The following is a 14780-nucleotide window of genomic DNA, read 5'->3' as shown; positions in this document are numbered from 1 at the left end:
GCAATGCAGTTCCATCTCCATGCAAAGCCTTTACATCTCTTTTGAACAATCATGACTCATCTTTTAGACCCAGCTGGGAAGTTACTTTCTTAGCAAAATTATGTTGGGTCTCTCCAGTCTACTGCATCTACCCTGTCACCATCTCTCTTTTCCCTGATAATTATTAAAAGATTTTAAACAGTTCTGCTCTGTTCACAAGGTAGGAGCTGGAGTGTCATACTTACCTTAACAATGGGAAGAAGCTAGAAAATGCACATGATCTTAACTTTTCTGGAACCCACTAGCTTGAAGTCTGAAGAAGGTCAGATGTCTCCCAGCAGAGATAGGGATGCATTGCCCTAGAAGTGTTGTGGGAAGAAGACAGGGCTGCCACAAGAAAGGGTAAGAAGACTTCTGCTGAAATGCTTGATAAAAGGCTAAAGCTTGTGTTTTGGTTTAAGTGAGAGAATTGAACCACTGTTTTTCCAAATCCCAAGGGAATCTGCATCCTCTCACAAGTTCTTCTCTTGGACCTCACTGGGTAGTCAGGAAAATGACCGGGCCTGTAAAGGAGACTGCAGAAGCTTGCTGTGATGGTGCAGGATTTAGGGAAAAGAGTTACTGCTGCATTAGGAAAGTAAGGTGACCTTGGCCCATCTCCCCATTCCCTTATGGAAAAACGTCTTAGGTTCATGGGAGGAGGCAGCAAATTCTTAATAAGACACAGGTAAACACTCATGAGGGTAGAGGATTGAACAAAAAAAATAAAACCATGTTATGGGAAAGAGAAAGAAAATCATCTTGAATTTAGTTAGTGATTTCCTACACTGGGGAAGGGATAAGATCAGTGAGAAACACCTCCAAGAGCCCCAAGACCAACAGACATGGAGCCTACCTGACTGAGGCTGGACCCAAACAACAATGATCATATACAGCCCCCAACCCAGATCGGCAAGTGCCAGGTGCCAAGAGGCAGGAACCCACTGCCAGAGCAAGAAGCGTGGAGAGGCAGAGGCCCACAGACAACCCTCGAGCTGAAGGTGGAACAGAAACACTAAGAAAAATACACATCCAACTCTAGAGACGAGGCATCGAGGAGAACCACAGCAAAACCAAAACCCCTATCAAGCTCAACTCCTGATCAGATTGACTCAACCCTTGCCCACACCAATCCAAAGGCAGAGTAGTCGAGGAATAATAACTATTTCTAGGCATAGGCATGGTCCTATGTACCATGTCCAGATTTAAACCAAAATCTGGAAGACATATGACAAAGCAAGAAACAAAAACCCACTATAAGAGACAAGGAATTCAACAAAACCACATTCAGACATGAACTAGGTGTGGAGACTAATGGATAAAGAATTTAAAATGCTTCACTGTCCCTAGTGGAGAAATGGAGAGCATGCATTAACCAACAGAAATTTCAACAAAAAAATGGAAATTATAAAAATAATCACACAAAAATGCTAAACACAAACTCTTACCAAAACATAGTGGCAGGCATGAAAATTGGTTCCAAAAGGCTCATTCCAGACCTGAAGGCAGCTCAAAACAAGTTACTTAAAATGAAACTCTAAGAGAAAAAAATGGTGGTGGTGATGGTGGTGATAGGGACAGAGTATCCAAAGGCTATGGAGGAAATTACCAAAGGTCTAATATACATAGAATTGGGATCCTAGAAACAGAATAGAGAGATAGAGGATGCATCAGAACAAAATATTCTCAGAGACAATGATGAAGAATTTTTCAAAAATGAGTCATCAAACTACATATCCAAGAAGCTCAGAGAACATCAACCAGAAAACCATTAAAAATAAAAAACAAAACCTGATACATCCAAATACATCATATTTAAAACCAAAGATAAAGAAAAAATCTTGGACACAGCTCAAGAAAAAAAGGCATATTACCTGTAGGGGAACAGAGGTAAGAATCATGGCAGATTTCTTATCAGAAACATTGTAAGTCAGAAGCAATGGAGTGACATAAAGAAGACCTGAGAGAGAGAAAAGCTGTTCACTTAGAAAATGTATCCAGTAAAGATGGAAATAAGGAATTTCTCAAGAAACAATTTTTTTTTAAATGCAAGAATTCATTCCCTGTAGACTTGCATTATAAGAATGTTTATAGGAAGCCCTTTAGGTAGAAAGAATATGATGTGCTACCAAAGGAAAACTGAAGTGACACACAGAAAAAGAGAACTGCAAATAAGCAAAAGAGGTAAATGTAAAACTGATTTTATATTATTTTTAACCACCACAAAATATAAATTGGCTACAGGAATCAAAACTTAAATCAGTGAATTATGAATTCATAGTAAATAGAGCAAAAGATGATGAAAGGATTTGAGAGTATATTTTTCAGAGATTCTTACATTATTCATACTTATACATAGATTATAGTTAATTGACAATGCACATTATAAATATACAACCTCTAAACCTGTTGATTTTAAAAAGAGGCATAAATACTAAGCTAATAGAGAAGTTAGAGTGGAATCATACATAATGATCAACTAATCCAAAATAAGGTAGAAAAGAAGGAACAGAGATAAAAGGGAGTGAATAGAAGAAAGAGCAAGATGATATACTTAAATCCAGCCATATCAATGATTATGTTAAATGTAAATGGCCTAAATATCAATGGCCAAAATACCAATGGCAAGGCAGAGATTATTAGACTAGATAAAAAAAATTGCATCAATATGAAGTAGCTTTACGTGTAAAGATACAGAGACAGGTCAAAAACAAGGACAGAGAGAGATATTGCTGGGAGTGTGTTGGAGGAGGCTTATCCTGACTCACAGGAGCAGACTTTTAGCATCTGTTTTCGATGATGTCATGCTCATACCCTGAAGTCAGCCATGGTGAGAATACTTATGATAACAGCAAAATCTACAAATCAGGACTTTTTTTTCTTCCTCACCCGAGGACATTCGTTACGCATTTACTAGAACACTACTAAATACATCGTACAAACACTGATCAAGAGAAGGCTGAAATGGCACATTAATATAGTTGTCCCTCTGCATCTGCAGGTTTCAAATATAGATTCAACTAACCACAAATTAAAAACACTCAGAAAAAAATGTCTGTACTGAACGAGTACAGACTTTATTTCTTGTTATCATTCCTTAGACAAATACAGCATACCATCTTTTTCATAGCCTTTATATTGTATTTATTACATGCAGTAATATAGACACGAGTTAAAGTACACAGGAACCAGTCCTTTGCAGACACTGAGGGACAACTGGGTCAGACAATGTAGACTTTAGAGCAAGGAACAAGAAAGATATCACATGATGATGGACGGGGCAGTCCACGCCACAGAATGTAACACTCCTGCATTCCTGTAACTCACCCTACTTAGAGCAATGGAACCCATGAGACAAAACCATAGTGCAAGGAAAACAGAAAACCCAGGGCTCGAGCTGGGAAATCCCACCCTGTTAACTTAGGAACTGATAGAAGAAGTAGACAGAACGCCCACAAGGACACAGAAGACCCGCACTGCACTGTGGAACACCTCCATTCCACACTGAAAGAACACGGGACCACATCGGAACATGCGCATTTGGTGCAGGTGTCAGAGACTATTCCCCAGGATAGACCACAGGATGTTGTGAGACAAAGGACATCAGTCAGAAAGAAAGGGACAGAGATCATGTCAGGCCTTCCCCCACGACTGCAGAATTCACTGGACGTCAGTGACAGGAGGGTACCTAGGAAGTGCCCAAATCTTGTTGGAAATGTCTGCAATGGAATGAAAACAAACACATAAAATACCAAGATCTGTGGGAGGCAGCTACTGCTGGACCTACAGTCAACAGCACTACATGCTTATGTTGGAAAAGAAAAGTCTCAAATCAATTATCTAAAGTTCTACCTTAAGAAACTAGAGTAGAGACAACAAACTAAGTCCAAAGTAAGTGGAAGTTAGCAAGTAATAAAATAAGAGAAAAGAACAATAAATAGAAAATAAAATAGAGAAAAGCAATAAAGATAAAACCATTTATTTAAAAAGATCAATACATTTGCTAAACCTCTAACAGAAAGGACAAGGAAACGCAAAGAGAAAGCACAAATTACTAACTTGGGAATGGCAAAGGGACATTGCTGCAGACTCTACATCCCTTGAAAGGATAAAATTGGGTGTTATAAATAGGCATACGAAAAGTTGTTTGAAAAGTTAAATGAATAGGCAAATTCATTGAGCACAGAGGGGCACACCTGTAATCCCAGCAGCTGGGGAGGCTGAGGCAGGAGGATTGCAAGTTCAAGCCAAACTCAGCAACTTAGTAAGGCCCTAAGCAACTTAGTGAGATCCTGTCTCTAAATAAAAATATAAAAAGGGCTGGGCATATGGTTCAGTGGTTAAGAACTTCTGGGTTCGATCCCTCCCAAAAAAGGCAAATTCTTTGCAAGACATAAACTATTGAGTCTTGATCGACTTATCACTAGAAATTGAATTCATCCTTAAAGGCTTTCCTGCAAAGAAAACACCATAAAATATATTCACTGGACTCTTCTACCAAATACACACAGCTAGAACACTCTACACATGTGTTTGTTTCAGAAAATAGAAGGGAAGGGAACATTTCCCAACTTAGGCTACATTGCCAGCAAAACTCTGAAGCTAAACCACACAGGTTATTATGAGAAACTAAAAGGACAAGCATTGCTCATGAACCCAGATGTACATATTGTGAGCCAGACACCAGCAAGCTGGGCCCTGCACTGAAGAAAAGGAGTCAGCCATCATGACGGGTGGATCTATTCCAGGAAGGTTGAGGCTGCTTCAGCATTTCAAAATCAGCCAGTGTGTTTCAACAGACTATAGATGTTTGATTATCTCAATAGATTCAGAGAAGCTATTTGACAAGATTCAAAACGCACTTATGATGAAAACTACAAACTGAAAATAGATGGAATTTCTCAACCTGACAGAGAGCAAGCAGGAACACCTCACCGCTGACAGTGACTGGCAGGCAGAACCCTAGATGACTTGCAGCCACGGCAGGCAAGGGCTTTGCAATGCTTCAGCCAGGGCAAGCAGGGTGCTGCGGAGGAAATGCAGCACCCAGCCTGGAAGGAGGAAAGAAAACTCTGGCTGCAACAGGGTCGTACAGGTAGTAATCCCAAAGAATTTATTTTTACAAAGCTGCTAGAACCGACAAACAAATTCAGCAAAGTTGTAAGATATAAGGTTCATACACAAAAATTATATAACTATAAATTAGTAATTAATGATGGAGAACTGATCATTTTAAAGAGTGGTACTTGGAATAGCACCTAAAACCCATGAAATACTTAGGTATAACAAAATGTGTGTCAAATCTGATGCAAAAACTAAAACACATGCACCAAAGAACTTAGGAGGACTTAACAGGTGGAAAGACATTCTGTGTTCACAGGCAGAAGACGCAGCTTCCTATGATGACACAGAGTCACTGTAATGTAAACAAAAATCCAGGAGGATTCTTCTCTTGTAGAACAACAAGCTGATGCTAAAATTCACCTGGGAGGCGAAGGACACAGTATAGCCACGAAAGCTCTGCAGGAAGAGCAGAGCTGAAGGATTGTCCCCAACGTCAAGCACCACAACGAAGCTAAGTGCTATCAGCACAGTGTGGACGTGCAGCTGAGCAGAAGCCAGGGCAGACCTGTGCGTGTATGGTCAACTGAACTTCGACGAAGCCGCGGAGGCAGCCAGATAGAGAAGAGGCAGTTTTCAACAGTGGTGCTGGAGCAACTGGACAGCCACATGCTAGTGCCCGACGTGTGGCCCACGCCTCGCACGGGGCCCGCAAGTCAGCTGAAGGTGGGCTCTGGCCCTCAACATAAGACCTCAACGTGTAAAACTCCCATGAGAAAGCAAAAGAGAAAACCTGTGACCTCGTGAGAGGAAAATACGTTCAGCTGTGACAGTAAATGCAAAGTGCAAAACTGGCCCTCATCAACATGTAGAACTTCTGCTTTTTAGCAGATTTTTGAGGACAGTAGAAAGTCAAGCCACTGACTGGAGGAAACACGTCAAAATACCTCTGAAAGAGGAGCTGTATACAGACTATATAGAGAACTCTCAAACCTAATAAGGACAACAAAAACCCAGTAAATTTCTGGGCCAGTGGTCTGAATGGATACACCACAGCGACGACATATGGAGAGCAAATAGGCAAATGGAAAGAGGCTTAACCCTGTTACTCAGGAGAGAACTGCAAATGAGAAACACACTCTGCCTCTCAGAACGGCCGACGGCAGGAGAGTGCCCAGCACCTGCGGGATGCGGGCAGCTGGCTCACCCGCCCGTGGCTGTGGGTGGAACTGGTCCCGCTGCTCGGGAAAGGCCAGGCGGCTTCTTGGAAAGTTAAGCAGACACTTTCCACTGCAACCCCAATCCCAGCAGTAGGCGGTCCCTCCAGGAAGGGGAAACTTGAGTTCGTATAAAATCCTGCATGCAAACGTTCATCGCAGCTTTATCCATCGCTATGCAAAGTGGGTCCCAACCCAAATGCCCATCAACTGAGGAGTGGACAAATGTGCAGTACAGAGCCACTCAAGACAGAAAAGGACCAGCTGTGGACACACCTGACACGATCCCACACATGCCCTTCTCACAAGAAAGTCTGGGAAAAGGCCACGCCCACACAGCACCAACCACACAGCCTTTGGAACAGGCCAAGCCATGGGGTTGAACACCAACCAGCTGCTGTTGCTAAAGCCAGGGACAGGGAATCCTGGGCAGGGAGGAACCTTCGTGTATCTTTGTGTGGGGTGTGTACAGCTGTGTCCATCTCAGCGACACCCTAAGACTGCATCTGATTGCATAGTGACTACCCCTCACGAATGAGCACCCACAACTACAACTGAGCAGCCCGAGCCGGTTCCCCACAATAGCCAGGCCAGGGAGGGTGCGGGGCTGCCTGCTTTGTTCACAGGCCTGTTTTCAGCCCCCAGGACACTGCTTGGCACACAGGGGCTCCTTGAAGGAAGGAAGGAGTGGAGGTTGTGGGCAGACTCTCAGGCAGGAGAGGGGCACAGGCCTCCCTGCGGGGCTGGGGGCTGGCTGCTGCTGCCTCTGGTACAGGAGCAACTACCTCCACTGTCCTCCACTCCATGGTCTCTATAGGGACAGTAGGAGCGTTGAGGGTGACCCTATTGTGGTTTGCTAGTGGGGTCACAGTGGCTGCCCTGGGAAAGGAGCCGAGGTGTGGTGAGCCCCATCTTCCCCCATGTACCCACCAACCTGGCCATGCCCACCAGTGGTGAGTGAGGATTCTCTGACGTCTGTTTCCCCAGCTGACTGTGAGCGCCATCATGCAGGGCAATGTTGGGCGTGGCCCTGGCTACCAGTGCTCAGCACATGCCCAGTAAGCAACCCTCTAAGTGAGACTCCAGGAATGACAACGGTACCAGCTGCCAGCTTGAATATCTCCACTTGTCAGGCGTTGTGCTTATGCCTTCTGAAATGCTGCCATGACGTCCCCCACACACCCCAGTGGGGCACACTGTACCCATCATGAACCCACTTTCCAGATGAGGGAACTGAGGTCCCAGGCTCTGGCTGGCAGTTTCTTGGGCACGCACTCTGCTGGGCATTTTGCATTGGGTAATGAGATTCGGAAGTCCAGCACTGGCCACTGGTGGGAGACATCCAATTGCTCCTTGCTGAAGACCACACTTCCCTTGAGCCATCCCTGGCAAGCCTGGCCCTAATGCTTTGTCACGGTCACTGTGAGGCCCCTCTCCAGAGTCCAGCTGTGCCTGCCCTGGCATTGCCTCTGCACACGCTTTTGCTCCAGGGGTGCTGGGATCTGAGGACCAGGCGCCGTTCTTTGCCTCTGTAGCCCCAGCGCCTGCGGCTGATCCTGCACCCCGAATGCTCTGTAAATGTTTTGCTGAGAGCGCTCAGCTCTGCGTTTCACCTCGGAGGAATAAACTCTGAAGTCCTGAGTGGTGGTTGGAACATTTCTGACTTCTAATCTGACACATTGCTGAGAGATATTTTTCCCCTTTCCAAATCCCATGTGCTCCTTTAATTAATGAAAATTCAGTTCTATGCAAATGTGTCTTCTGGGATCATCCTTTGTGAGCAAGCTTTTGGGAGCTAACTCATCAGCCGTTCCCTGAATCCGTGTTTGGAACATTCCGGGAACTCGTTATTGGGTCTTTGAACCGAAGAGCTCAAGTGAGTGAAATCAACAAGCCTGCCACTTGGCATTAGGAGTTTACGGCCTGGGAGCCGCAGGATTTGCTTTATTGAGAAAGCTCTCCATTTCCCTCATCTGCCCACCAAACACAGCTGCCCGGTGCTGTTACCCTGCAGCCTCGGAAAATATAGCCATCTGGAAAAGCGGGCATGCTCCAAAGCCTGGGAAGATCTCTCCTGTGCATTCATTCATTAATTCAGGCCTGAGGCTCCTCTAATTAGGACACTAGAAGCCCCAAGTCTCATGTTTAGCTGGGACAATAATCTTATTTTGCGTCTGACACTACAGCTTTACAATATAGGAGCTCAGTGTCAAACCCTTTATTGTGGCCAAAGCAAAGGCTTCAGATTCAAATAGATGTGGCTTCAAATTCTGGGTCCTTCATTTACCACCTGTGTGGCCTCAGGAGGGCCAGTTAGCCTCTCTGAATCTCAGGTTCCTTATACACCTAATGAGAGGGATGGAGAAACCTCTCAGGGATTGTCCAAGGATGAAATGTAGCAACAGGTACGAATTAGGCTCACGATCCATGTGGGTGTTCTTCCTTTAGCAGCTGGGGCCACTGTGGGCAGACAGCTGGTCCACCCTACTCTGCTTTCCTGGAAGAACCGTCTGGCACTGCTGTCTCACACTTCAGGGGGAGGCCAGGTTTGAGGGGGAGGAAGGCCCGCACGGCTCTCCCAGGGTGCACTGGGGAAATCTGCTGAGCAGGTGGACCGGCTGGAGCGGGTAGGAAACGGCCCCGAACCTCGGCAGTGGTCCAGGAGTTACATTCCTTGGGATCAATTTGCTTTTGGGAAACAGCCTAGAAGCAGTCAAAACTAAGTTACAGGATTACAGGGGAGGCTCCTGCCTCCAATCTCCCTCTCTCCTCAGCCCTCCCGCCCCTCTCCATCCTACCTGACCCTCTGGCCGAGCTCCTAAGGCCTCAGCTTGGTGATCTGCTCTCCCACATCCCTACCAGGATTGAGCCCCTTCCTTGGCTTTGCCGGTCTCGGTCCTGGTAACCCACCACCCCCAGCTCCAGCCCTCCTGGCTCCTGGCTGCCTGGAGGACATCTGATTACTAATGTGAGGTCCCACGGCCACCTCACATGCAGAGCCCTCACTCCTGGCCCCCCCCCCCCCCGCCTGCTGCCGTGACCCCTCCACAGGAGATGCCACTGTGACCCCTGACTGACAACCCAGAACCTGGGCGGCAGAACAAACACTAGCCTCAGCCCCTGCTCCCCTGCCCGCTCCCAAGTCCTGCCCATCTGATTTCTCCTGACTATGAAGGCAGTGCCCGACTCCGTCCGGTGGCTTCCAGAAGGGGATTTCAGAAAGGCCATCCCCAGGGAAGCCTTACTCGGGTGGTGACCTCATTCCAGTGGTGCGTTCACATGAACCCCGCGTGAACACCTAGTCCTCTGGAGCTTCTGCTGGAGGAGCCCCTGTCCTGCAAGGCCAGCCTGGGAGCATTGCACTGCGGGGTTTGGGGGGTCACTGACCTGAGTCTTACTCCCACCAGTGATGTCCCCTTGGGCAAGTCAGGCAGCCTCTCTGAGCCCCCGCCTCCTCACCTAAATAGGAATGGATAATTGTGCCTGCCTGGTGGTGTGAACATCAAAGAAAGTTCTCGGCTGGAAGCACTCAACGCAGCTCCTGACAGTTAACACCCAAGACAAGTTGCCTGTGGCTTTGCTGTTTGCATAGACTTCATCTGTTTAATAAGATGAATGACAAGAGCACAGATTCTGAGATAACAGCACAGATTGGAATCGACAAATCTGCACACAAACAAAACAAACAGCTCTATCAAAAACCCGTGGATGTATTTGCTTCAAAACCAGGTTGTCTCCACAAACCCCAAAATACAACACACCTGCAGTGCCAAGGGCCCCATGAGAGCGATTTCTGTCAACAAGAAACACAGAGAAGCAGCCAGTGGACCAGAGAACAAAGAACCCCCAGGCAGCCAGCAGGGGTTCCCTGGGGACTCTGTGGTGCTAGGAGGAACAGAGGGGGAGCAGGCTGGGACCCTACAGACAGAGGGAAATGGGGGCGGGGAACAGTCAGAGACCTCAGACGGCAGCTCACTAGTTTGTGCCACTTCACAGCCCATTCGTTCAGGAAAGTTCTCCTGAGCCACGTCATCATCTAAAAGTTCACAAAAAAAGTTTCACTTAGGAATGAGCAACAGGAAAGTATCAAATGCCACACAAAGTTATTGTAGGTGGAAGGAAAGTGAAGAACAGAATAACGCACTCGCCATGCAAGTACACCAGAAAGACGTGCCAGTGGAGTCCATCAAAACCGCACCTACTGCTTCAAAAGAGCTGTGCGAAACGGTGGTGGGTTGTCTCACCAAGGACCCACAATGAACCCGGGCTTCCGGTACCCTTGCCCCGCATGGTCCCAACCACATGGTAGCACAGGTGACTTGCTTTGGCCAACTGAAGTTCAAACAATGTGACACAGGTTGTTTTGCCTACCATGTGGGGATTATGTGCGCCATCTTGAAACTGCTGCCGGGGTGAGAGGAGGCTCACTGGAGCCCTTGAGGATGGGAGACCACAGACAGCGAGGTCCCTCCACCTTCACTGACCCCCCGTGGAACCCCAGCTGGCACATGTGCCAGACTAAGCCTGGCCAAAATGCAAACAGAGCACCTACCAGTCAACAGAACGGTGAGAAATGACAACTGTTGTTGTTCTAAGCCTCTAAGTGTTGACACAGCTTGTTATGCAAGAATTGGTTGCTAATATAGACCTTCAGAATTAACAACTACTGAAGACTTTAAAGAAAATTAAGCAAGACATGAAAGTACAACACAAATTAGAAAAAAAAAAAAAACCTCAGAAATCAGTCAAGAGAACTCAGGAAACAATAGAAACAAAGGAAAAATTATTGCAGAAATAAAAACTTCATCAGAAGCACACAGATAAACACAACAGATAATGCCTTAAGAGAATGATAACAATGAGGACATTTTAAAAGAAATACAGAAAAAGGTAAAAAAGCTTTGAGAGAAAGTGACAGATATTAAAGATTGGCAAAGAAGATCCAATGTTCAGATAATAGGCACCCTTAGCAAAGAGTACTAAAGCAGGAGACCAGAAGGCATACTGAAAACAACCCTTGCACACAAAGTGCCCAAGGAAAAGCAGTTTGAAATTACACATTAAGAGCACTGTGTACCTAGGCAGATAGACCGGAACGTAACGCAAGTTATATTCTGCAGTACTACCGAATTTTAATGCAAAAGAAAAAAACATTGTTTTGTTCCCACCTGTGCAGGCCAGGGCTGAGGCTTTCTGGCTAGATAGAAACTCTAGAAAACCCAGAAGGAGGTGGCCTTGCAGGGGAGACAGCGGGGAAAGGCCCAGAGCTGGAGAGGGCTGCACACACACTGGGGAGCTGGAGTCTGGCGTGGGAGGGAGGAGGGGTGGGGTGGCTGAGGAGGTGCAGGAAAGGCTGAGGGCGGGAGCGCTCACCCATGTAGGGCTTGGTGCCGGCCATGGACGAGGCCTTCTCTGCTCCTTTCACCACCGTCGCTATGTTGAAGTCCGTGATGTGAACATGCCCTGCGGAGCAGAAATCAACTCAGTTCACGAGAGCCCGGGCAGTGGCGAGGACCCTAGTGAGGTGTGCGGCTGAGGTCTGCAGGTGGGTTCAAGGAAGAAAATGTTAGAACTTCTGCTTAGGGCCATATTTTATCTGATACTTAAAAACTGTCATTTTTGTTGCATATCTTAGAATTTGGATTTCTTTGTACTACATGCATGTGGCTTATAAACATGTATATGGAAGCCAGGCATGGCAGTGCACGCCTGTAATCCCAGCCGCTCAGGAGGCCGAGGCAGGAGGATTGCAAGTCCACAGCCAGTCTCAGCAATGGTGAGGTGCCCAGCAATTCAGTGAGACCCTGTCACTAAATAAAATACAAAGTAGGGTTGGGGATGTGGCTCAGTGATTGAGTGTCCCTGAGTTCAATCCCTGGTATCAAAAAAAAAAAAAAGAAAGAAAGTACATTGAGGGTCAGGCAAAAGGAAGTGTGGATTAGAAGCTGAGACTGATCTAGACCAAGACTCCAGGTAAATGACCAAGAGGGCAGTGAGGCTCCCGCCCAGGGCTGGCTGTGGCTGCACAGGTGGGAGGGGCTTGTTTGTCACTGGGGTCGGGGTCCTTAGCACAGCCTGTGACGGATCTAGCAGGGAGGCGGCAGGGCTGGGATCACCTTCATGTGGCCTGAAGCAATGGCGGCTGCTCAGGAAGTACAGCAAGGAGGGAAGAGGAAAGAAGGGAGCTCAGACAAGGGGCAAGGTGGCAGAGACGGAGGAAGGGCGGGGGGAGCCCTGAAGGGCAGCACTGGCTCTCAGGTAGTCTGGCCCATGAAAGAGAGCAGCTCCAGGCGCCTCCAGGCCCGGATCTGAGTGCCGTCCCATGTCACATGGGAGGAGACGGCTGGTTGCCTCTTCACCAGGCCTGAGGCCTGCGTGCAGGGAGCAGGATTTAAACACAGGTGGGTGGGGTGGGCTGGCAGGTACAAAACTGACCCGGGGGGACCTGGAGGGCACACCAAGAGGTGGATGCTCTCCTGGAGCAGGTGCCCAGCTGCCTGTGGGAGGGGCGTGCCCCACATGGCCAGCCATGGTGGACCAGGAGCACCAGAGGTCTCCTGTGCAGGTGCCACACCTCGGGCCCAGCCGCCAGCCTGGGACTGTGCCCCGCTGCTGGGCGGCTCCCTGTCCCCAGGGCAACGTGGTGGTGAGGGGCTTATTTAGTGATGATCTGCAAATCTCCACAGGCTCCTGCCCATGAAGCGGAAGCGACCAGCCAGGCCTGGGCAGGGCGTGTGAGCGTTTGCTCTCAGCATCGTCGTCCAGCTGAGGGAGGTTCAAAGCCCTGTCTCCGGCCAGGGCCCGGCCATGCCCACGCCCTCCCCGCGCCTCACGGCCCCTGCTGGCAACTTCACATTCCTGCTTGTGCTGAGGGCTGTGTGCAGGTGGAGTATGGGTGGTTGCTATGCCCCACGCCTGAGCAGCTCCATGCATGGTGACACACCACTGTGATAGGATTTTGGAGCCTTCACCTGGGGTTTTTATCTGGTTTTCTTTCATTTCTCCCTGTCTTTAAAAAGTTTAGTGTTTGCATTATAAATGTAATGCTAACTCAGTATAATAAGTCAAAGAACACAGAATGTGATTTTCAGTCCACTCTTACTCCCTGCTGCAATGACTCTCCCCACCATGTATCACACTGATTTGGCTGGCTTCTCCATTATTTCTCCCTTTGCTTATGCATATGTTAGGCCTTTGGTTTGTTTTTACAAAAATGAGATCATGCTCCATGGGTCATTCTAAAAGTTACTTTTGCACTTAGCTATGTACCATGGATATCTTTCCAAATTCACATGGACAGGTCTATCTATGAGACCCATAATCCCTTACCCTCTGTATTTGCTTTCTGTTGCTATAACAAAATACCGAAGCTTGGTAATTTATAAAGAAAGAGGTTCATTTAGCTCAGAGTTTTGGAAGCTGAAAGTCCCTATTTGGGTGGTCTCATCTCTTCAGCCTCTGATGAGGTTCCTCTTGGTTGCATCATGACATGGCAGATGGCATTATGGCTGGAGAACATGCAAAAGAGGAAGATTGCACAGCGTGGCAGGAGGCCAGGGAGGGATTCAGGGAGGGATTCAGTTATTTTATAACTTGTTCTTGTGAGACCAGACATTCCATGAAACAGATCAGTCCTTCCTGAGAACAGTGGCCCTAATGACCTCACCACCCTCCGCCAGGCTCCGCCACCTCTCGCTGCCACCAGTCTGAAGATGAAGCGTACCCGGGCGGAAGGCAGAGTGTCAATGCAGCAGAAGGATGGTCCCCAAGCCTGGCCACACCCTGCGGAGGGCATGCCAGGCCACACTGGGCTTCAGTCACAGGAGCTAAAACATCCCCTTCATTGTTCCAGTTGGGCCGAGTGTCCCGGTGCGCACAGCCCTTCAAGCCTCAGCCTTGCCAGGGAGGGCAGCCGATGTGTGAGGGCCTCCCAGGGAAGGGCCAGGACAACACTGGCTGGGGGAGACCCAGGAGGGGAGCGCTCCGGGAGGCAGGAGCCCGAGGTGGGGCCAGCGCAGGAGGAGCAGGAAGGCGCAGGCTTCTGCGGGCTCCTTGGCACGGTGGGTCGGGCTTCCAGAGCGCGGGAGAGAGCTCTGCCTGATCCACGCGTCCAGAGCAGACTTCGAGGCCAGGAGTGGAGGACGGGACGAGGGTGAGGCAGGGACAGGGACTCGCAGGGAGCGGCACCTGCAAACCCTCTCCCGCTTAGCCGGCTGCTTCTCAGGCACACAGCGGGTACCAGGGCAGCCCTGGCGGTGGCCCTGAAGACTCCGCGGAGGTGGCGTGGCTACCCTTGATCCCTCAGGATCCAGAGATGAGTGACCCGATTCTGGAGCTGACAGGCGTGGGATGCAGAGGGGCTTCCCAGGACCCTCAGCCCGCGGAGCCCGGTCCAGGGCCCTCCCTCGTTTCCTCCCTCCCTCCAGGGCTGTGTCCCAGAGCTGCTGGCACTCACCCTGGAATCTGCACAGCAGTGCCACCCCC

The 14780-nt window shown here is 48.4% G+C and overlaps 1 protein-coding gene across 3 annotated transcripts in view; it reads right to left on the bottom strand.

Moving 5' to 3' along the window:
- Positions 1-14780, bottom strand: part of Stk32b (serine/threonine kinase 32B) — a 300066-nt gene that overhangs the window by 38522 nt on the left and 246764 nt on the right. For all 3 annotated transcript variants that reach the window (XM_047566628.1, XM_047566627.1, XM_047566629.1), the window contains exon 6: positions 11670-11759. In XM_047566628.1, the coding sequence (XP_047422584.1) occupies positions 11670-11759 (90 nt within the window). The remainder of the gene's footprint in view (positions 1-11669; positions 11760-14780) is intronic.

This window comes from Sciurus carolinensis, chromosome 10, assembly GCF_902686445.1.
Source record: "Sciurus carolinensis chromosome 10, mSciCar1.2, whole genome shotgun sequence".
Lineage (NCBI taxonomy): Eukaryota > Metazoa > Chordata > Mammalia > Rodentia > Sciuridae > Sciurus > Sciurus carolinensis.
Note: the sequence above shows the minus strand (reverse complement) of the source record. Positions and strands in the feature narration are given on the sequence as shown.